This window comes from Nymphalis io, chromosome 17 (genome assembly GCF_905147045.1).
Source record: "Nymphalis io chromosome 17, ilAglIoxx1.1, whole genome shotgun sequence".
In the NCBI taxonomy this organism is placed as follows: Eukaryota; Metazoa; Arthropoda; class Insecta; order Lepidoptera; family Nymphalidae; genus Nymphalis; species Nymphalis io.
The window spans coordinates 6,306,111-6,328,297 of NC_065904.1; the positions used below are offsets into that span (position 1 = coordinate 6,306,111).

Here is a 22,187-nt window from a genome sequence, read left to right on the forward strand (position 1 = left end):
GGTGAAGAAAGGTAAATATAAGAAAATGCAAATTCAATAAAATTGTTACTTTAATAGTTTCCTAAGACAGAAAATAACAAAAATATATGCCATCAACCAAAATATCACTTAAAATAATAAGTTTCACATGGGTACATAGTACATACATACATCATGTGATCTATCACATTTCATAAAGGAAAATTGACAATTGTCATTAACTGCTTGATACGATTCAATTATAATTCGAGATTCAAATTGACATTTTCTTTTTTTTCTTTTAAGTTTCAATAATCTGTTTTAAAGTCCACTGTATTTGTAGTTATGGTTACATCTAATTAACATCTACAATCAAACTTTTCCTTAACGTAAAAACTAGAGACTAGTCGTAGAAGGCAAAATGTGTTTTTATTTGGGCCATCTTAACTTTTGTTCTTTATTTATAAAAACAGCTATACTTCTACACTCTAAATAATAGGTTTAAACTGTTTCATAAAGGCTGCCTATAAAAATAACAAAATCAAAATAAATAAAGCCGATATAATATATATTTTTTTGCATTTTAATATTTCATAATTCATTGCTATTCCGCAAAAATATATTTATAGAAAGTGCAGTTAACCTATATATTTAAAATGTCAGCTTTGCTGTTCTGGATAATATTACTTATTTCCACTATCACTTTCATAAACATTAAAATATAACAACAAAATTAAAATAAGTAGGTAAACCATCACAGTATGATAAAATAATTATATATAAACCAATTAGTGTCAATCATAAAATATATAAAATAGCAATACATTCGAACTTCACGCTTACACCTCACAACGGAGAGTCTGATTTAAATTGCGAAATAATCATAGGTTATTCCATACTAATACTATCGATTAAAAGGAATACTGTACAATTGAAATAGCGTAACAGATTCGAGTTCCAGAAAATAATAAATAATTTAAAAAAAAAAACATGTTCGATGAATGTTTGTGTATATTGCTTCCTAAAATATTATTGCAAAATCTAGTAATATTTTATTGCATCAATAATTTCATATAGATATAATCGCAACAGACTTTTAAACGAAGATAAAAACTTCTATCGGTATCATTAATCACGAGACTTTCTATACTATTTAGCAATTGTATGCTCACGATGACTCACCTAAATTATTAAAGTACAAAATTGTTTATGGTCGGATGCAATAACACTGCTCTATGTGATTTTTTTTATAGTCTGTAATTATTTTGAAGATAATTAAAATGTTATTGAAAAAATAGACAATATGTGTCGCTGTTTCAGCTTTAGCCTAGTTTGAAATTTATGTGGATGGATACATTACAACTTTTTTAAGCAGAAAACGAGAAGATTTCGTCTAAATGAGTCCGAACACTGGCTCTAGCTATCACAAAGCGTCTGATAAAAACAATGAAATAAACAAATTAAGAGATTCTGAAAAAAGAAACTACTTGACACTTAAATAGAAAATATTTAAAACTATTTCGTATTCGCTAATTCTTAAATTATAATGTATTTCTTTGGATGAGTGGCATTAATGTTAGGTATATTTAATCTGTTTTTCTTTTGTTATGTTGAGAGCATGTTTTGATTTGGGAACCCTGATGTTGGTACTCCAATGTCTATGGATTGGCCCGACGCTATAGAATCAGGACTTTGTAGAGATGCGCTGTAAACTGGGTTCACCGGGGTGGTCCCTCCTACTTCGAATAGTGTGCTGTCGTAAACACTATTGCTCTGCTGAAACGAAGTTTATACGTCACGAATCACAAATAAATAACCATATTCAAATATTTTTCAGTAGTTGAATATTTATATGAATATAAATTAATGATACAGTTGTCATGGCCATCCATTAAAGCGAAAAATAGAAAGACAACAAACTTACACGCATTTTTTTTAAATATAATCATTAATTAATAACATAATATTAGCTAACAATTTCAATTGATTCATTCAAACACAAATCAGAATTATATTTTCGCGCTTATCAAAATGGCAATTACGACTTTAATTAACTTAAAAAATAAAAATAATAATATTAAATTATAATTGACAACAATACCTGACTACCACGACCGTACCTGATAAATATAATCAGAGTCCGTTTTGAGTGAACTGAAGCTCTGCTGATGCGGAAGGGATACCTGATCGTCGTCCATGGGCTCGTCCATCTGAGCCTTGTACGAGAACATGATGCTGGGCTGGGAGACACTAGAAAATAATTACAAAAAACATTCTAAATCGAGTTTATATAATCTTTATTTTGACTCCTTCGTTTCTCTTGTGGCTATATAAAAGGCTGCAGAACCCGAGGTCTTGGGTTCCTAACCCAGGATTCCAGACCAATAAAAAGTTTCTGTGTTTTTCTATTGAAAATTATCAGTGAGAGTCCGGAGTCTGAAAGTTCCGTACCTCGGAAAGCGCGTACAGCCGTTGATCCTGCGCGTCAACAAAGTGCCATGGGGTGTAACGGATAACAAGTAGACGAGTGTTTCAAATGACATTTTTATCGATTGATATTTGTATACATACATTTAAATCACACTGCACAAATAATATATCTCATTATTTTCATTTACGTACGCAGACATACATAAGCTCTGCAGTCAGATACCTTTTAGTTATCGCGGTTACTAACATAAATTGAATTTACGGCATTAATTAAACATCCCTGAGGTTGATGTTTTACAAATCATTACTTCGATATATCTTATTTACCTACTTATTCTGAAGTAAATTATACAAAGATTGGCCTACGACATTTATATAAGGACTATACGAAAAAAAACCACAGCAATGTGTTCTTGTTTTTATTTTTCACCGATAACTTACCCGATACTTACATTTTACCCCCCTCTTATGAGTACAACTTGTGTCTACGCTCCACGTAAAACACACAAGTTTCTAATGGTAGTACATTTCGAACCTTTATTTTATGCAGCGTATATACTGAATTAATCAAATACATTTAATTCATTAAGCTTATAAAATCAAAATATTTAATACAATCACAGTGTATATTGTATATAAATCCATAGATGGAAAGGCACTCAAGATAAAAGTTGCATGGTTTTCGTAGTTCCATAATTTAATTGTTATTTGGTTGTTACTATTATTGAATAAATAAAATAAAAATATAATTTATTCAAGTAGACTCTCAGAAGCAACTTTTAATCGTCATTTCACATTCCACCGGTTCGGAATGTACGCGAGGATTTTTTTAAATGGTTTAATTTCTTTGTAGTGAATTTATATTCATTGTTTTTGAGAAATTTAATGATAACCGGTAGTCACTAAAACGGTGGCTGTCGACCTTTAGTATAGTTCACTTGCGGTTGCGGTTATTATTTAAGGTCACAGATAAAAAATATCGAGGTTTATTATATTGATATCAATGTAATGTAAGATTTAAATAAATTGCAAGCGACGTGTATCCATAAAAAAATATTGTGATTAGCGTTCAAAGATAAAATAATCGAGCAATTGCGAATTATTTGAAATCATTTCACCCACCTCTTTAATAATAGAGCCGAGATGGTTGAGTGAAAAAAATAAGCTCCTAACCATCTCAAGGGCAGAGCTGTTACTTTTATAAACATGTTATAACGAAACTCATAACATCCGGGATATTTTAATTAACATAGCTCACAATGGCTGATATAAAGCCAAAATTACATCGTTAATTGATATAATATAGCATTTCCGTTATTATTTTTTTAACAATATTTAGAACAGTACGATAGGAACAAAAGGTAAATTTAATACCCGAATACATTCTATCTAAGACCAATCAACCTAAATCCTACAAAATGTGTAAACTCAATATTATATATATTACGCTCAATAATTTTATATATACATACATACATAACTCTGTAGGGTTTACTTGTTATGTACTAGAACCGAGAAAGTATATAAATTATTACCCCAGTGATACAATCTTATTAAAATTAGTCATTTACTTTCTGAACATATCGTACATACAAAAAAGAGACGACGGTGTTGTAACCGAAAGAATCCAAATCCGAAAGAAATCAAAAAGAAAACTTGATTTCGTTTAAGAATAAACACATTAAGCTTACCTGAAAAATTCACTCAAAAACGTGTGATACACGAGCGGCGTGTACAGGGAGAAGTAAAGCCACGTGGTAACGTCCACGACGCACAGACCAGACGGCATGGAGCCCCACGTGAGTATACCCGCGCCGATCGCCTGCGTGGTGTCCAGCAATGCGAGGAGAAGCACGTACAGATAGAACGAGAGTTTCGCTGGAAATAAACGTGGGTCGGTGATATTTGGTTATAACATGGTATGGTATCGAATTAGCAGATGTATAACTTGACGGTTGCACAATGCCTGAACAGGCTGAGAATGCCTTAAGTTAATTAGTTTCCCGCCACAAGTTCGACGACGATGCTTGATAAACGAAATCACTGAATATTATAAATGAGTGTAGTATTTTCTTTTAATTTTCTGTTATTTACTACCAAAATAAATTGTTTGTGTATTTCTAATTAAAATCATCGCGTGATACAAAATTACGCATCGAATTACACACACGATACACGGACCTCTTCCTGATTTAGAACAAATAGCATGAAAATATTCGATATCGTATTATCAAAGTCCCAGTACTACGAACAATAAGAAAAACTTAAATTAACATTATATGACTGGATAACAAACATGAAGAAATGTGAAACATATACTTAACTAAGTTTTCAATCTATTACTTCTAGCATATTTTAGTGGTTTAGTTATTATTATTATAATAACTAACGTCAGGGAACATGCTTGATTTAGTTCTTGTTAAAACAGTTTTGCGATTTAAAACCGTACAAAATTATTCCGACATACCAATCGCAACTTGAAAATATTTACATAAAAACAAAACTAGATTACAACAATAAAAACATACAAGATAAAGTATTTGAAGTGGTTCTCAATTTTAAGTTATCTACAAGAGATAAGATTCGTTTCATCTCGAAAGCCTAAAATAACACCTAAAATAAATACATGAACTGAAGCTTAGCAAAGATATAATATCAGAGAGATAGAAGACGTCATTGAAAAACGCGTTATATAAGATTGATAAGATTCTTTATAAACGACATATTATTATATTTTTTATTAGCGATTCACAATTGACGAAAACTGGATGATGTCAAATTTGTTTAAAAAAAACTTAATGTATCCAAAAGATTTATTCTCTGTAGCTATTATAGCTTCGGATTTCTCTATAATGTTCCAGATTTAAAAATAACTCGTATATTAATTAACATAGTATTTTTTTTTTTTTATAGAATAGGAAGTTGGACAAGCATATGGGCCACCTGATGGTAAGTGGTCAAACGCCCTTAGACATTGGCATTGTAAGAAATGTCAACCATCGCTTATTGCCAATGCGCCACCAAAATTGGGAACTAAGATTTTATGTCCCTTGTGCCTGTAATTACACTGACTCACTCACCCTTCAAACCGGAACACAACAATATCAAGTATTGCTGTTTTGCGGTAGAATATCTGATGAGTGGGTGGTACCTACCCAGACGAGCTTGCACAAAGCCCTACCACCAGTAAAATACCACCAGTATAATATCGTATACTTTCGATATTATTAATAGAATAGAAAATATAAATAGAATTATATATTTATATTATTCTATTTAATGACAATAATAATAAAAATATATTAACCCAATCTCTAAAAAAATGCTTCATTCAAGAATGGTAACATTTTTAGAAGATCTTTTCAACCAATTCGTATTGTAAATATTTCTACCCAATTACGAAGCCTAAGATGTTATTTCGCAATTACTCTGGCCTTTATTATATAAATATGTATATAATTTATATATTGCACACAGAAAGTTGCGAGGGCACTAGGCATCATCAGTAGCATTTTGGTTAAAATTACCAATCAACTTGAGTACCATACATTTTGGAACCTATTAATGTTAAACAAAAAAAAAAATTATAAAATCGTAGATTAAAAAAACAAATATATTTAAACAAAGTTCGCCTAAATTTACAATTTTAACTAACTAACATGGTCATTACTCAATTTTAATTGACTGCCATATGTAACCCTATTCGTATTTAATCCAGTAAATTCGTTTTTCATTCTCCTTTCTAGACACAACTTAAGACAAAGGGTTGATTACAATGCGCTCATACAAGGCTTCTCAATACTAACAAATTATTCATTGCACAAGTATTGTATTGCATTAAGAATCGAGTTTGTATTTTATTACAAAAATCAATAACATCCACGTATTTGCTCAGTGTATTATAATTATTATATTATATACATGAAAATATAATAATCAAGACGAACGCAGCAGAAATTATTTCATAAAGACTTCATATAGAATTTACATGTATTATAGGAGATGTCATCGTCAATTACTTGCGTTATCCCATTCACAATTATTTATTACTAATATTACCATTATATGTATAGAGCTGAAGTATTTACCTAATGGCCAAGAGGGTATATGTCCAGTGTGGCAGGTTTTGCTTATTATTGTTACTTTTTGATTTGATTTTTTAAAATTAAATCATTTCATTAATCACACAAGTGGTCTAAAGCTCATTATTAGTTGCCTACCTACTCTTAATTAACCATAAGTAATAATTAATCGTATAATGAGTTTTTTTTTCCTAAAGCGTCGGAAATGTATTAGTATGTGAGACGCCAAGATTTAAAATACTTCCGAGCTGAAGTGTTTGTTCATTTGACGCGACAATCGCAGTGTTCACTAGTACAATAAAAATAATACCCTATAAGACTACAAACGCTGGTGAAACAGCGCTTAAGAAGTAAGTCTTTAAATGTAGTAGTTCAGGCGAAAAATATGACACCAGTCTAGCATTTGTCAAAATAATATGAAAAACATAATTTGATATAAAAAAAATCTCTTAGTACTAGTAGTAACACACATATACAATACGTAAATGTTCAAAGCATTTCGTTTATCTTCGTAACCAAGTTCGAACGCTCTAATTTTCATTTTTCTTACAATGTAAACAAATACCGAGAGAGACAATTAAAATAATTCAAGAGAAATTAATTAACAGGTCCCGCTTTTAATAATTGTAAAACTTAATTAAATTCAGAATGTTTTAATCACAATAATTGAGTTAAAATATTTGAAATACGTAGAAGTATATAATAGCACAACAATATTCATATGAAAGTTCAAGAAAGTAACCTACACAGTTTATTATCTACACTTATGTAACTAATAAACAAGAAATTACTTTGAATATTATACGTAATTATTATTCCGTGAAGAGGAAATATCGAAGTCTTTATCAACATCCAATGCAAATATTAATAAACGCATATTAATTGTTATGTGATTGTAATATGTTTTTAATATATGCTAAGTATTTTTTAATTGGATATTATAATTAAATAGATATAACTACGTGATATATTTTACGTTATAAACTAAAGCTATTAGAATATATTTGTTTGGTAAACGACTTTAAAAAAGAAGATTTTCAAATCGATTGATTTTTTGTGTACATGTTACGCGATATCTTCGACATATCTTTATTTTATACTTGGGAGGTCCAATTTAAAGAAAAAAAAAATAAATAAATAACTGTTTATGTATTTACATAACAATAATTGTAAACATTTTCCTTATAAACTTTTCTTTGGCGTAATTGATAATAATCGACAATCGACATGGTCAAACAATTTAAAAGAAGACTAATTGTTTGACAATTCCGAGGTCTGCAGTGTTGCCAATTATTTCTATGTAAAATTAGTAATAATAAATTAGTTATCATAACTGAATAGATCTTGACGTCTTATTTGAAGTTCTAGTTAAGATTCTGTGTTTTAGAAGTAGTCCGAATGAACATATGTTTGTACGAACGTGTTTTTTAAGAATACTAGTAAATGTGTTTTAAAAGAATGACTAATGTAAAGGCGTAAATCTTATGTAAGGAATGGTTACGCCAATAGATCGAAAGTCAAGAAACATCTACGGGCGATGACCTCGCATATTGGTACCAACAAGTTATATTAAATCCAAAATAATGGCAACTAACTTACATATTGAACACATAGCTTAGACTAAACATCATATTTTTATAAATCACGCAGCAAACATTGCCGTGTGGTTTAAACAACATTGGAGTTCAGTGGCTCTGTATTCCAATGTAGTTAATCTATAATACTGGTAAGAGTCGATTAAGGTATTTTTGCATCAATCAATCGAATAACTAATCGCCTTAAACAAAAAAGTGAAACGTCAATACGATTTTATATAAACTTACTAATAGGTGCTGATATAAAAAGTGTAGATTTCGTCATCTTTCGTTTGCATTCACTTAAATTGAATTGGGAATCATGGAATATTTTAATCGCCAATGGAAAAAAGACGATTTGAAAAAAAATTTAGTGTACATCGTGACTTGTTATTGTAAATTTTGTGTAGAAAAATAATATTAATTTGAGATATTTTAAGCGATTCTACATTAATTACAATTCTATTTATAATTATAAAATATTGAAATATAAACATAATTAATATTTTAAACTCATATATCAACAACTGAATCATTTTGTTCATTTCATTGAGTATTTGCAGTGTTTTATTGCATTTTAAAGTTAGAATAAATACTTTTATAATGATTTTTATCATCGAACAAATTTAGCTTTTGTTTTAATTTGTATTACTTCAAATATTGTTTTTTGACTTCCTTGGGTTTATACAAAATTTTAGAGCATAAATGTAAAGCATAATGTCTAAAATTTATTGTCAATTTCTGCTTATCATTGAAGAAACAAATAACTGAACCGATTTATTCTATGACAAGGCAAAAATATAATATAATAATAATAAATATATAAGAAAAAAAGCAGAGATGGCCTAGTGGTTACAACGCGTGAATCTTAACCGATGATCATGGGTTCAAACCTGGGCAAGTACCACTGAATTTTTATGTTAAGCACATTTGTGATTATAATTCGTCTCATGCTTGACGGAGAAAAAACATCCTGAGGAAACCTGCATGTGTCTAATTTCATTGAAATTATGTCACATGTGTATTCTACCAACCTGCATTGGAGCAGCGTAGTGGAACAAGCTCCAAACCTTCTCCTTAAGAAAAAGGAGAGGAGGCCTTAGCCCAGCAGTGGGACATTAACAGGCTACTTAAATATATAAGTATATAAGTTTTACAAAATTTTATCAAAATTGTTTCAGTGTTTTAGCCCTGAATCATAACAGACAGACAGAGTTACTTTCGCATCTATAATATTAGATGAATCTATTCATAATAACTATAAGTGAATTGGGTAAGATAATATTTACAAGATTTATTACATAAAAGAATAAATATATCTTTTATAATTACTGATTGTTTAAACATTCCAAACTCATTCCAATTTTAACTGTATTTTAGTTTTTCTAAACTAAATCTTTTTTAGGTAAGCGAGTTACAAGAAGGTTGTATTTTTTTGTCGTAAAAACATGTTTTCTTCTTAGTATAAACTAAGAACTATTTTTAAAACTATTATTTAGAATTGTCACTGTAAATTGCATTCAATCTTGTTGGCCTTCACTAACATAGTTTTTATGAAGTGTTTTAAAACTGAAGAAATTTATTTCATACAATAATAATTGTCAATGTAACTGACCCAATTTTAAGATTCTGTCGAAATCTATATATAATTTTATAGATTAGAGACGTATAAAGCTATGATGTTTGCCTTTAATTAACTAGTAGTATATATTTGTAAGGTAATTAATATATAATATTTGTATTATATTACATAGACTTGATATAACAACGAATTTCCAATTGAGTCACATAAAAACTGACATGACAATTTTAGAATTTATTCAAGTTATTCTCTTATTACAAAAGGACAATGAGAGCTTGCAATGCATGTTCTTTAGTAAATATTAAGCATAACTTGTTTATAATGAATAAGTATTAAGTATAAAATTAACTTACTTGGTAAAGCCAAATATTCCCTTAAAGGTATCCAGGGTAATATAAGTATTACAAAATATATGATGGCAAACACGAGTGACGATGTAAACCAGAACAGCATTCCACCGTGTCCGAACAAGTCATAATCCCTTGTGTCGATATGAAACATATCATTTGGCATAATAATTTCTAATGTTCCTTGTGTTACTGTGAAAGCGAGTGATATAAGTGACGTAGCTAGTAACACATATCTGATACTGCTACGACTGTCCATATGCCCTGAAATTTTAGGATTTCTATTAATTGTTTTAAGAATTATATAAAATTGCTTATTAGAATATCTGTTTATACATATAATCAATTACAAAACTTAATATGACTGACATCAACTTACCAAAAGCTAATCCGAATATAACCACACTCATTTCTGTTGCAAGTAAAAAAAATCTCACAGTGACCCACAATATCTTGTCGATCAGACCGCCCACAGGCATCGCTGCGTTTACAGTCATAGAAACAGCACATCTTATCAAGCTGATGACCACATTACCCCATACAAGTGTATAGAACGTCAAAAATATGGGACTACTGGTAGCACGCAACTTTAACTGAGCCTTATTAAACCGTACCACTAGGAATAGCAGGAAGAGAGCGTTTGGTATCAATATTATCAAATCCCAGATACGAACTCTGCAGAAAAAACAAAGCTGTGAGAACAAAAACATAACCATGTAACTGCACAAGGACAACTTAGTAGTTAGTGATTCGCTACCTTGAGTTGTTCATTTCATAATATAATACGTATTTACAAAATGTTTCTTCTTTAACGGGCGGCAAATCTGATCCATTTGTTCCATCCATTTTTAAGTTTTAATGATGTGCCATTTAGTGTTACGAAATTATTTCAAGATCCCTGAAAGGGAATCATAACATTGCTACTGTAATCGAATTATCTCTCGTAACATAACGTCAGCTTTGTCGTCGCATTATAAAAACACAATTTTTCTTTGTATTTTTGATGGTCTCACTTTCTAATCCAATTTAAAAATTACAACACAACATTAAAATCAACAAACGTCCGACTTCAATGCTTTACAGCTTAATCTATCTCTAATTGCTTTTATTGTCTGTGGGCTGTGGCTGACGGCTACAGAGCACAGGCTACGAATGATGGGAATAGGCAATGGTCTTTTTACCTATAAAATATTTAATCAAAATAATTACTTACTTAATAACAGTAAACTTTGATACTTTTAAGCTGATAATAAAGACAATTGGCAAATTATGCTTATATTATTATAAATACATTGCAAAATTATAGTGTTTATTAATTAGTAATTTTAAACATTATAGACTTAATTAATTTTACACTAAGCAAATGAAATTAATAGAGACATTTTAGTACTTTTTTTAAGTCATAATTATAATAGAAGATATATACAGATTCCAATGACGATTACGACTGACTACAGATAATTAATTTATTCTAGCCTTTGTGAGCTAGGTCTGAGGCCGGAATTCTGACTTCTGACGTGTACGTCTGTCGTCGAGCTGAATCTGACTTACTGCGTGACTTGATTGCATGTATAGTTTGGCCGGCACCGGTTCTGTTAATAGTCTTCTACTACTAGCCAACTCAGTAAAACCTTGTCTCTTTATTTTTCTTGCCTTTATCAAAAATTAGTAGAAAAAAAACTAAATTAATTTTAATCATGGGGATTCTTGTGATGGCACTTGGCCTTCTTCTGGTTGTTAACACGGCCTGGTCGGCCGATGCCCCTAAAGGACCCAAGGTGACCCACCAGGTAATATTTTTTTTAAATAAATTTACTCTTATTTAAAACAACTGAAAGCTTTTAAAGTTTAACCGGATATCATCATTGTGAGGTCGCTGACCTTGTTTGTGGCTGTGATGACGCTTCAAGTTTTGCATTATTCATTCTTTGTTCGGTGTTTGTTTTATTTGTGATCAGATCAAAACATTCAAAACTTACTTAAAACTACCTAAAAATTATATCTTCCTATTTTTTTTTTCTTTTGAAATGAATTAACACAACAAATTATTTTATGTAACTATAAATAAACTCTTAAATAAATGTTTAAGTAAGTCCGTAAAAAAAAAGTGATCTTAAATTGACAAAAATTACTGTCGCCTTGAACTTATCTGTGATAAAAAATATTTTTTTCTGAACAGGTTAAGTTTGATATCAGTATAGGCAATGACCCTGTAGGTACCATTGTCATTGGTTTATTCGGTAAAACTGTTCCCAAAACTGTTGAGAACTTCTACCAGCTTACACAAAAACCTGAAGGTGAAGGTTACAAGGGTAGCAAATTCCACCGAGTCATTGATAACTTTATGATCCAAGGAGGCGACTTTACTAAAGGAGATGGAACAGGAGGTAATTATATATTCTAATTTACTTTTTTTGTTACACATTAACTTCTTAAATGTAGTTTTTTTTTACACACAAAATACAATTGTTTTTAATTGCTTTATTGTAAATTGTTTCCAATTAATTTGTAAAGTAATAAACTTTTATGCCTATAGGAATGAATAGTTTCAAATTATTACATTTTGGATTTTTGATTTTATTTAATACATTTAATTATGGACACAATAACAGCCTGTTGATGTCCCACTGCTGGGCTAAGGCCTCCTCTCCCTTTTTGAGGAGAAGTTTTAGAGCTTATTACACCACCCTGCTCCAATGCGGGTTGGTAGAATACACATGTGACATAATTTCAATGAAATTAGACACATGCAGGTTTCCTAAGGATGTTGTTTCTCCGTCAAGCATGAGATGAATTATAATCACAAATTAAGCACATGAAAATTCAGTGGTGCTTGCTCGGATTTGAACCCACGATCATCGGTTAAGATTCACACATTCTAACCACTAGGCCATCTCGGCTTTTTAATAATGGACACATTTATAAAAAATATTTTAATTATTAAGAGTCAAAACTCATCAGTATTTTTTCATTTCTTCATAGGTCGTAGCATTTATGGTGAACGTTTTGAAGATGAAAACTTCAAGTTGAGCCACTATGGTGCTGGTTGGCTGTCTATGGCAAATGCTGGAAAGGATACTAATGGTTCCCAGTTCTTCATCACTACCGCTAAGACCCCATGGTTAGATGGCAGACATGTTGTCTTTGGCAAAGTAATTGAAGGCATGGTATGTATTTATATACTATGTATTATTATATATATATTATTAATCATAATAAATAAAAAAATATATATTCTTAAATTATTAACCATTACCTTAATTATATATATAAACATTTTATTATTTGAAGATGGTTAAACCGAGCAACAAAAACGACTATCTATTATTAGTAGCAATTTGATTGCTAAGAATGCAGTTCCCAGCTATATAAAAATGCAATACAATTAGTATTGTTACAATATGCAGTTATAAACAATTTGTTTGTTTTGCAGGATGTTGTTCGTAAGATTGAGAAGACAGTTACTGGTACTAATGATCGACCAGTCAAGGATGTTGTGATAACTAATACTCATGCTGAAATTATTTCTGAACCTTTCAGTGTCACAAAAGACAGTGCTAAGTAATAGTAATTAAGATAATAAATTTGTAAGATAATGAAAAATCATTGAATATTATTTTTTCGCATTTAATTTTCTTCTTATGTATAAATGTTTAATGTTAACATCATAAATGTATTTACATTATCATATATATAGATATTAATACTTGATTCTCTCAAATTAGTTTGTACATATTTTTATATTATGTGCATTATATTTTAATTTTGAATACAGCCATAATTATTTATAGACTTCACAGGGTACAACTTGTTTGTATTTGCATTTTCATTGATGATTAAATAAAATTAAACAAAATATGATTAAGTCATGTTTTTTATTTCTTGAATACAAAGTTCTGCTTCATGTTTTACATCATTATTCTTCATAAGTACCCCTAACTTCCATCCATGTCCACATGACTTTCTAGCAACATCTATCATATTTTTCTTTAAATATGCTCTACCTAAATTAACGTAGAATACACCTAAATCTTCTAAATCAGGTATTTGCTTACCAAGATCAATCGCTTTTGTGAAAAATTCAATACTTTCATCAATTTTGCCAATGCTTGCACATACAGTACCAAGATCATTTAATTGTACCACTAAATGCTCTTTATCTGTATCTGTTAAAGATGCAATCTTTTCATAAGCACTCTGCATGTAACGGAAACCCAATTCGTCTTTATTGCATTCTAAAAATAATCGCCCATACCAGTCCTCAGCCATTGCCAGCAACTTTATATTTTCTTCCGTAGGATTTTTTGATACTGCACTATTGAGTTTTTCTATGCACCAATCATATCCTATCTGTGCTGTTGTATAATCTTTTTTCATATGACTAATTCTTGCTAACTTAATGCTGATGTGAATGACACTCAAATCATCTTCCGTTGCACCATCAGCCATAATCCTCTGTGATACAACTACAAATAACTTCTTAGCTTTGTCATACTGTTCCCTTTCAAGTGCTAAATTAGCCATGACATCGTAAATGTATGTTACACCTAAGTGATGTTGTATTTGCTGTGCCTGTTTTAAAGCTACATGAAGAAGTTGTTCAGCTTTATCATATTCATTTCGTTGGATAAACAATACACAATGTTTTATTGATAATATCAACTCATCTTCTGCATTTAACTTTTTTTCCAAACCAATGAGTGTTAGCAATGAAAATCCAAGAGTGCATGGAAGAGTTATTTCCTTTGAGGCATTAAGAAATGATCGTGGAACTATTGTAGGATTCACTTTTTTTAAGTGCAAAAATCGCCGCCATAACAATCTATATCTTGAAGTCATTATAGCAATATTATTATAATTATATAAAATAAACTTTATAAAGAATGATTATATAACCCACAAAATAATTTTAATGGCAGACTTGTTTAATAAAATTTATTAACTATATGCATACTATTAAAAGTGATAAAATTATTTCTTCATTTTAATAGTTTAATTTGATTGTTAGCAAAATTATAGAACATTTAAATTCCGCGAAGTAAGTGCAGTAGGAAAAACAGACATGAAATATCATATGACATATTTATCAATTTTAACCTTATTCTATTTGTCTTTGACTTACAAGTACAGTCAGTACAGAGTCGTAGACAGACAAACAGACTCAACCATCAGCTGATTATTAATAATCTGTAATAAGAAATTTGATTGTCTATATTATTTTATATGTACAATACAAATCAAATCATCAGTGATACACTAGTATCAATAATTTGATCGTGAAAATATTTGGTGAAATAATAAATATTAAGTAAGTTATTTAGTTATGTGATATTAAATAGTTACTAGCGTAGTGTAGTACAGGCATTAGGCACTTTACTTCACATTATTTGTCCAAGCACGTTAATGAGTAGAAGACGTTTAGATTCAATTCCGTAACAGCCTGTGAATTTCCCACTGCTGGGCTAAAGGCCTCCTCTCCTCTTTTTGAGGAGAAGGTTTGGAGCTTATTCCACCACGCTGCTCCAATGCGGGTTGGTAGAATTCACATGTGGCAGAATTTCAGTGAAATTAGACACATGCAGGTTTCCTCACGATGTTTTCCTTCACCGTAAAGCACGAGATGAATTATAATCACAAATTAAGCACATGAAAATTCAGTGGTGCTTGCCCGGGTTTGAACCCACGATCATCGGTTAAGATTCACGCGTTCTTACCACAGGGCCATCTCGGCTTTTTTTTTTTGAATCTTTTTTTTTTTTTTTTCAAAAAAAAGATTCAATTATATTTGCTATATTTACACAAGTATAAAAAATAACTTCAGCGATTAATATACGCGTTGAAATACACACAACATAGTTACAAACTTCAAACGAGTCAACTATTACAAATTTTCTTAAGAAGCCTATCACAAAATTACATTCTACAAAATTACGTATTTACGCACGACGACAACTCGATCTATTTCTTGAGTTTACGACACAGCGCTGTCGCTGTGACTAATCACTAAGCAATCTTGCTAGTTTTTCTATTAATTAATTCATTGTTTTTCTAAAAATGTTGTTAACGGTGATAAGCAATTCAATAATTAGCGAAGGCCGGCAGATATATCAAAATCGAATAAAATTATTTTTTTATTTTTGTGAAACTTCAGTGTTTTTCAGTGTGTTATTTAAGTGTGTTCAGTGATTGAGTTTGTGTGCATTCGAATTGCTGCCACTAGCTATCCGCGGCTTCCCTCGTGTACATTATTATAATATTTTAGTATAATAGTAATCCCCATTTTAAGGAATTTACTAATATTTGGAATTTTAGTAATTTACTCCTCCAATTAAACATAAAGCTTATATTGGGAATTATGACAATACCCCAAAGTTCGAACCTAGGATATGTGTGCGGGTTCGTAATGCGTAAAATTAGATATTTTTTTAAATAATTTAAATATAATATTGTATTTTATCCATTCAAATTGGTCAGCACTGTAGTTCAATCTACGTACTCAAAAAATTACATTCACGCATTTTACGTAATAATTGCTTTGGAATTTTGACTTTGTATGAAATGCTATGCCCAAATAGAGAAAATTGAGGCCGCTATGATCTATAACTGTTAATCTTGAAGATGTGTGAACAACGCCGTATCGGCAATGATATAAATTGAAAAATCATTAATGACTAACGACCCATTGAAAATGATTTTCACCATATTATGTTTCTTTAAAAGTCAAATACGAAGTCTAATAAAGTACATATGATACAAATGTCATTTAAATAGGCGTATAAGGGGACTTTTGAATCGGCATGTTACAGTATATAATTAAACGTAAAGCTGCCATCTACTCTGCTTCTTCTGTATTTTAATGACATGTGCAAATTAGCATCATTCAATGTTGGCAGACGACAGCACTGTAGACGCCTTATATACTGGCCGCGCTAATATATGTCGGGAACACGTCGATTAGTATAAACTTGTGTCTGAAATAACAAGTTTTTATTAACTAAAGCCTGAGATTGGGGCCAACCAAACTTGGTATAACTCAACCCCAATACGACACAAGTTAGCACGATGACTTCTAAAATGACACCTTTTGACCGCAATGACTTCTAAAATAACCATCCCCTCATTTTGAGAATACCGCCTCGCTACCAAATCCAGTATCAGGACGTTAGGTTCCGCAGTCTATTGGAAAGTGCAGCTAAATTAGCCTCTAAGAGCTTTGTATGCTTATCAAGGTAGGTCAGTACTACAAGTCAGCACATCGCCTAAAATTCTACAAGGCGAAAACTCAGCCCCACATGGAGTACTGCTCTCATCTCTGGGCGGGAGAGATGTTATCAGTCTGCTTCCTCTATCGCATCTTTTACGGAGAATGCTCGGAGGAACTGTTCAGATTAATCTCATACGCTGAATTTCACCACCGGACATCGCGTCTATATTCTAAATTCCATCCATACCACCTCGACGTCTGAAAATCTACTACTACAGCGTTATTTTTAAAGCATTTTCTGCCATTTCTGCGGAACCATATTACCCGGCGACTTTCCGAACCGTTATGATATAGAAGAAGCCTTGAAGAAGCCTAAGCCTACGCATTCCTTTAAGGCTGACAACGCACCTACAAGCTCTCCGGTGTTGCTGTAAGGACAGCAACACCGATTACCACTTAGGATTACCACTGTCCAAGGGGACAGTGGTAATCACTTTCCATCAGGAAGACCTCCTTCTTGTTTGCCCCCCTTTTACATAAAAAAGGTTTCTTCCAGTAACAGATTATTTTAATAAAAATTGGCTCCTCACATAGCTATGAGAGTTACTAATACATACAATACATATGTATTTTTGCATCCTTCACATTCGAGGTTGTTAAATTTATTTGCACTTTCATGAGAGGAAAATTTACAATAATATGCCGTGGCTCTATATCGTAACTATCGCACCCCGAACTGTGTACGTAAAACTTAAATGTAAGAAATGCATATTATATATCGATATTATCTTCTATCGAAAGCGGAAAGCACTAGTATCTACGTGAAGAATACGGACTTATTGCCGTTATATATATCACAGTTATGATCACCTGCATTGACAAAATATTAAAATAAACAATAATAATAAGCTCACTAATATATTTCGAGTGATTTGTGAAAGAATCCGCAATCATAAGATCGACTTTCGGTAGATTATTTGTTAGTCTACGTAAAAATACTGCTATTACTAAAGCATAAAATAAAATATTAATAATCGTTCTAATATTATTATAAGTAAAAGAACATATGCGGGGCGTTGAATCACACCGAAGGATAAAATAAATACCAAATTATCAACGCGCGTATCGCAAAAGAGTCGCCCGCAATAACGAACCGGCGATGTGACGTCACAGTCAAAACTCTGACGGAGCAAGAATTATACGAGAGCGCCTAATTTGGCTTGCTTATAAAAAAAAAGTGTACATGATATAATCATAATTTTTTTCACACATGTTATTATAATCGTGTAAAGATTATTTTAGTACAAAAAAAATTTACAAGATGTAAATTAATTGTTTTAGTGAGAAAATTGCGTGACGCTATAATTATTATTTTTTGTTAACAATTTGCTCACTTGGGTCGTTGTTCGATGAATAAATAAATATTTTCATATATTAAAGTTAACGCTTTTAGTTTGTGTGGATGATGTGTTTGTAATTTGCAAAATTACACCAAATGGTTAATAATGGTTAATGGTTGGCCACATGAAGTGAGAAGTTCCCTTTACTTTTAAAATATTTTAATTTATTTGCTTTTATCCATAGATTCGAAACTGAAACGCTAAGTTGCCTTTAATATGCCTGAAAAAAAACATTCATCATCATTATTGATTTCAAGAGAAACTTTACGGTAAATTATTGTAAGTTTAATAAAACATCATAACAATTTGGAAACATTATCATTTTTCATTCCGCTGCTTCCGCGCTCTCACATCTGTACATACACTGTTTAGTCGGTTGCATCAACTTTGAAACTTCTTTACTTGGTGAATTTATTTTATCACATTCGATGTTTGATGAAATTTTGAAACGTATTTATTTTAATTATTACTTATATTTATTTATTTTACCAAACTACAGGGATTCTTACCTGTCTAATTTATGAGAACTGATGAGTTTTGATCCTTTATTATTACCTGAAATGTTTATTGTTTATTAAATATGTTACCGAGTTCAAAGTTATATATAATGTACACGTATATTTTTTGTTTCTACAATAGTATATAATAGTTATACTCAAATGACAAATGTCAGAGATTATATGAATAAGCCTCATCCTGTTCACAATGATAAGTAGTTACATCCTTTATAGTTTAATATATTCAAGTAGCAGCCCAATAGCGAAATGACAACAATAGCGATCGACGATTACGCAGCTGATAGCACATTCAAGTGTCAATATTCGGAAATATAAAATATTGTACTCACACATATTATTTTATTATTTGCTCGAGTGTTTCACCTGAAACTGATCCATTGACACCATTAATCGGATGAGTTATACTTTTGTATTTCTGTAAATAAAAATAAAAATATTACATGGGAGTGAAAAAAAACATTATTACATTTGAATTATAATCGACTTTATGTAATTTCTATATAATATAGGTAGAAGGACGGGCCAATGGGCCACTTGATGGTAAGTGGTGACCACCGCCCATAGATATTGGCGCCTTGGCACCTAAGATGTGATATGTTTCTTACGCATGTAATTACACTGACTCACTCACCCTTACAACCGGGACACAACAATACTATTCATTACTGTTTGCCGGTAGAATTTGTGAGTGGGTGGTACCTACCCAGACGGGCTTACACAAAGAACTACCACCAAGTAAATTATAATAAAATACTTGTAATTATAATAAAATCATTTAAATTAGGAAAATAAAAAAATTGCGAACCTTTGCATCACGCAGCGGCTTTTTAATTTTAATTTTATTCTCCTTCCATTTATCAAGGGCTTTTTTTTGGCATATTTTAAGGTTAAGATACTGCGAATACCATTCAATATGTGAATGAATGTCTTCAAATCTGGGATCTATAAAATTATAAAAGTAATGTATCAAACAGCAGAGTTAGTTTAGTCTGCTGTCTATGAAATACTAAAAGCAGTCTAACGCAATATGAAGGACTAAATAGACTTATTTACACTTACCGTTATCAAAGCTAGTCTTTATTTATTGGACAAATCATCCAACGTTATTGTGTGAGTGCAGAAGCGTTTTATTTTTTTACTCACTTCGTATTAAACAGTCATCCTTCGAATAGTACGTCGAATAAGTAAATAGTCCGTTCATTTTCGTACAACTCACGATTAGTTTATATAAATCGCGACGATTTTTTTTTAAATTAAGAATATTATTCCAATATGCCTAATTCATTTCACCAGAAGTAAATGATAAGTAAAAAACTTAAAATATTTTTACGGCTTATTTTTTACAATCCGAAATACGTGTTTTAATAATCTAATTCTTATACCCAATTTAAGATTCGAACAAATCTATTACTTACCTGAAATTTTTTGGAAAACTTCATCTATAAATTCTTGAAAAAGATGTGAGTCGTCAATACGCTTCGATGTAAATAACACATTTCCATTATATTTGTTCCAAATTTGAACAAACAGATTGTGGTTATACTCATTCCAACCACCGTAACGGTTAGGGCTAGCCTTCATGAACTCTTGAAATTGATGGACTTCCTACATTTAAATATTTTAAATGAACGCCGATATAACTTGCAATATCTTATACCTACATTTTGTTGATTCTTATACACAACATAATTAAATTGTTATAATATATCGTTAGCCTTAAAAAACTAGTTTTCACGCGCGACTTCGCCTGCAGTTTAGGAGAGGAAACAGTCCTTAGGTATAAAAATATGTATGGAGCCTTGGGGTTTTAGCTTGCTTTATTCCAAATTTCATCTAAATCGATTCAGAGGCTTATTCGTAAAAGTAATAATAATAATAATATCCTGGGACATTTTTCACACACGGCCATCTGATCCCAAATTAAACTTGTACAAAGCTTGTGCTATGGAAACCAATCAACTGATATACTACATATACTACTTTTCTTTTTGTAAATACATACTTATATAGATAATTACACCCAGACTCAGGACAAACAGACATGTTCATGCACACAAATGTCTGTCCTGACAAACCCACAACCTTCGGCGTGAAAGGCAAGTGTTCTACCAACCACGCCAACCGGCTCGTGTGTAATATACAGACAGACTCTACTATTTATAATATTAGTATAGATTACTAGATTAATACTTATAACACATTTGAAAGGACATTTGATCATAAATCGCACTGGACTAGGGATAATTTCTTTATACGACTTTTTTTTAATTTTTAGTTTCTCATCACTTTTTATTTCTTGTAAATTTGTATTATTGACCTGAAATAAAACATAATTATTTAAAATAAAAAAAATATATTCCTTATTATTTTCTTTTTTTCTATGTCATATCCTTATACCTTTTCCTCGAGGATACTTTCTTCAGCTTGAATTGAATTTATTTCTTTTCTTAAAAATTGTTTAAAGAATCTTATTTTTTGTTCCAGTTCTAATATATCCTTTTTTAAATCATCGATATCTAAAACATTTAACGTAAATATCCTTTTATTACTTATTGTCGTACTTATGTACCAGTACGCACGTATTCCCCCTTATACCAGCTTTAAATATTTTGTAGTTAATATTTTTACTATATTATGTAAATAATATATAATTTGTAATAGAACAAAATTTATTCAAAAAAACAATTTTTTTCTTTATCTTATCGTAAGTGATTTCCTTTAAGACTCTGGCCTTAAACTTAGTAATATAACAGCATGGCGGCTTTAGTTTAAAATCCTGTTTTTTTAATAGCTTTTCGATATCGATAATAAATAATAATATGAATAAGGTAACAAACCGATCACTTCTAAAGATTTTTCTTGAAAGTTGGTTTTGTCTTTTATGTCTTCGAATAAGTTTTTCATATCGATGTATGAATCTTTTAATTTGCTTGAATATATCTTAAGTTTTTTGTCACTATTATATTTATTGTTTCCGTCGTATACTTCCTGACATTCATCGTACGTTTTATTTACATTTGAGGACAGAATTCCTTCTTGTATTTTCAATCTTCTTAACCGAGCAATGTAAGCATTATTATTATTACCAACAA

General features: G+C 30.8%; 4 protein-coding genes across 5 annotated transcripts; 1 reads left to right on the forward strand and 3 right to left on the reverse strand.

Moving 5' to 3' along the window:
* Window positions 1-32: 32 nt before the first annotated feature.
* LOC126775111 (transmembrane protein adipocyte-associated 1 homolog) lies at window positions 33-11,079 on the reverse strand. Of its 2 annotated transcripts, none has more exons than XM_050496877.1 (6): window positions 10,731-11,079; window positions 10,353-10,648; window positions 9,980-10,237; window positions 4,080-4,266; window positions 2,079-2,208; window positions 33-1,734 (listed from the first exon to the last, which is right to left on the reverse strand). In XM_050496877.1, the coding sequence occupies exons 1-6, from the start codon at window positions 10,817-10,819 to the stop codon at window positions 1,564-1,566; spliced, it is 1,131 nt and encodes a 376-aa protein (XP_050352834.1). In that variant the 5' UTR covers window positions 10,820-11,079; the 3' UTR covers window positions 33-1,563. The 2 variants fall into 2 exon arrangements, with proteins under 2 accessions (XP_050352834.1, XP_050352837.1); XM_050496880.1 differs by having other exon boundaries at window positions 33-1,731; window positions 10,731-11,078.
* A 376-nt stretch (window positions 11,080-11,455) lies between these two features.
* LOC126775136 (peptidyl-prolyl cis-trans isomerase 6) lies at window positions 11,456-13,799 on the forward strand. Its single transcript, XM_050496917.1, has 4 exons — window positions 11,456-11,763; window positions 12,153-12,360; window positions 12,956-13,140; window positions 13,407-13,799. Exons 1-4 carry the CDS (start codon window positions 11,671-11,673, stop codon window positions 13,536-13,538), a joined length of 618 nt encoding a protein of 205 aa, XP_050352874.1. The 5' UTR covers window positions 11,456-11,670; the 3' UTR covers window positions 13,539-13,799.
* A 32-nt stretch (window positions 13,800-13,831) lies between these two features.
* Window positions 13,832-15,049, reverse strand: LOC126775119 (tetratricopeptide repeat protein 19 homolog, mitochondrial). Its single transcript, XM_050496896.1, has one exon. It carries the CDS (start codon window positions 14,810-14,812, stop codon window positions 13,835-13,837), a length of 978 nt encoding a protein of 325 aa, XP_050352853.1. The 5' UTR covers window positions 14,813-15,049; the 3' UTR covers window positions 13,832-13,834.
* A 3,563-nt stretch (window positions 15,050-18,612) lies between these two features.
* On the reverse strand, window positions 18,613-21,999 carry LOC126774727 (coiled-coil domain-containing protein 112-like). The gene is made up of 8 exons (XM_050496263.1): window positions 21,933-21,999; window positions 21,493-21,611; window positions 21,286-21,352; window positions 20,511-20,696; window positions 19,901-20,037; window positions 19,425-19,510; window positions 19,087-19,132; window positions 18,613-18,797 (listed from the first exon to the last, which is right to left on the reverse strand). Exons 1-6 carry the CDS (start codon window positions 21,997-21,999, stop codon window positions 19,430-19,432), a joined length of 657 nt encoding a protein of 218 aa, XP_050352220.1. The 3' UTR covers window positions 18,613-18,797; window positions 19,087-19,132; window positions 19,425-19,429.
* Window positions 22,000-22,187: the final 188 nt, after the last annotated feature.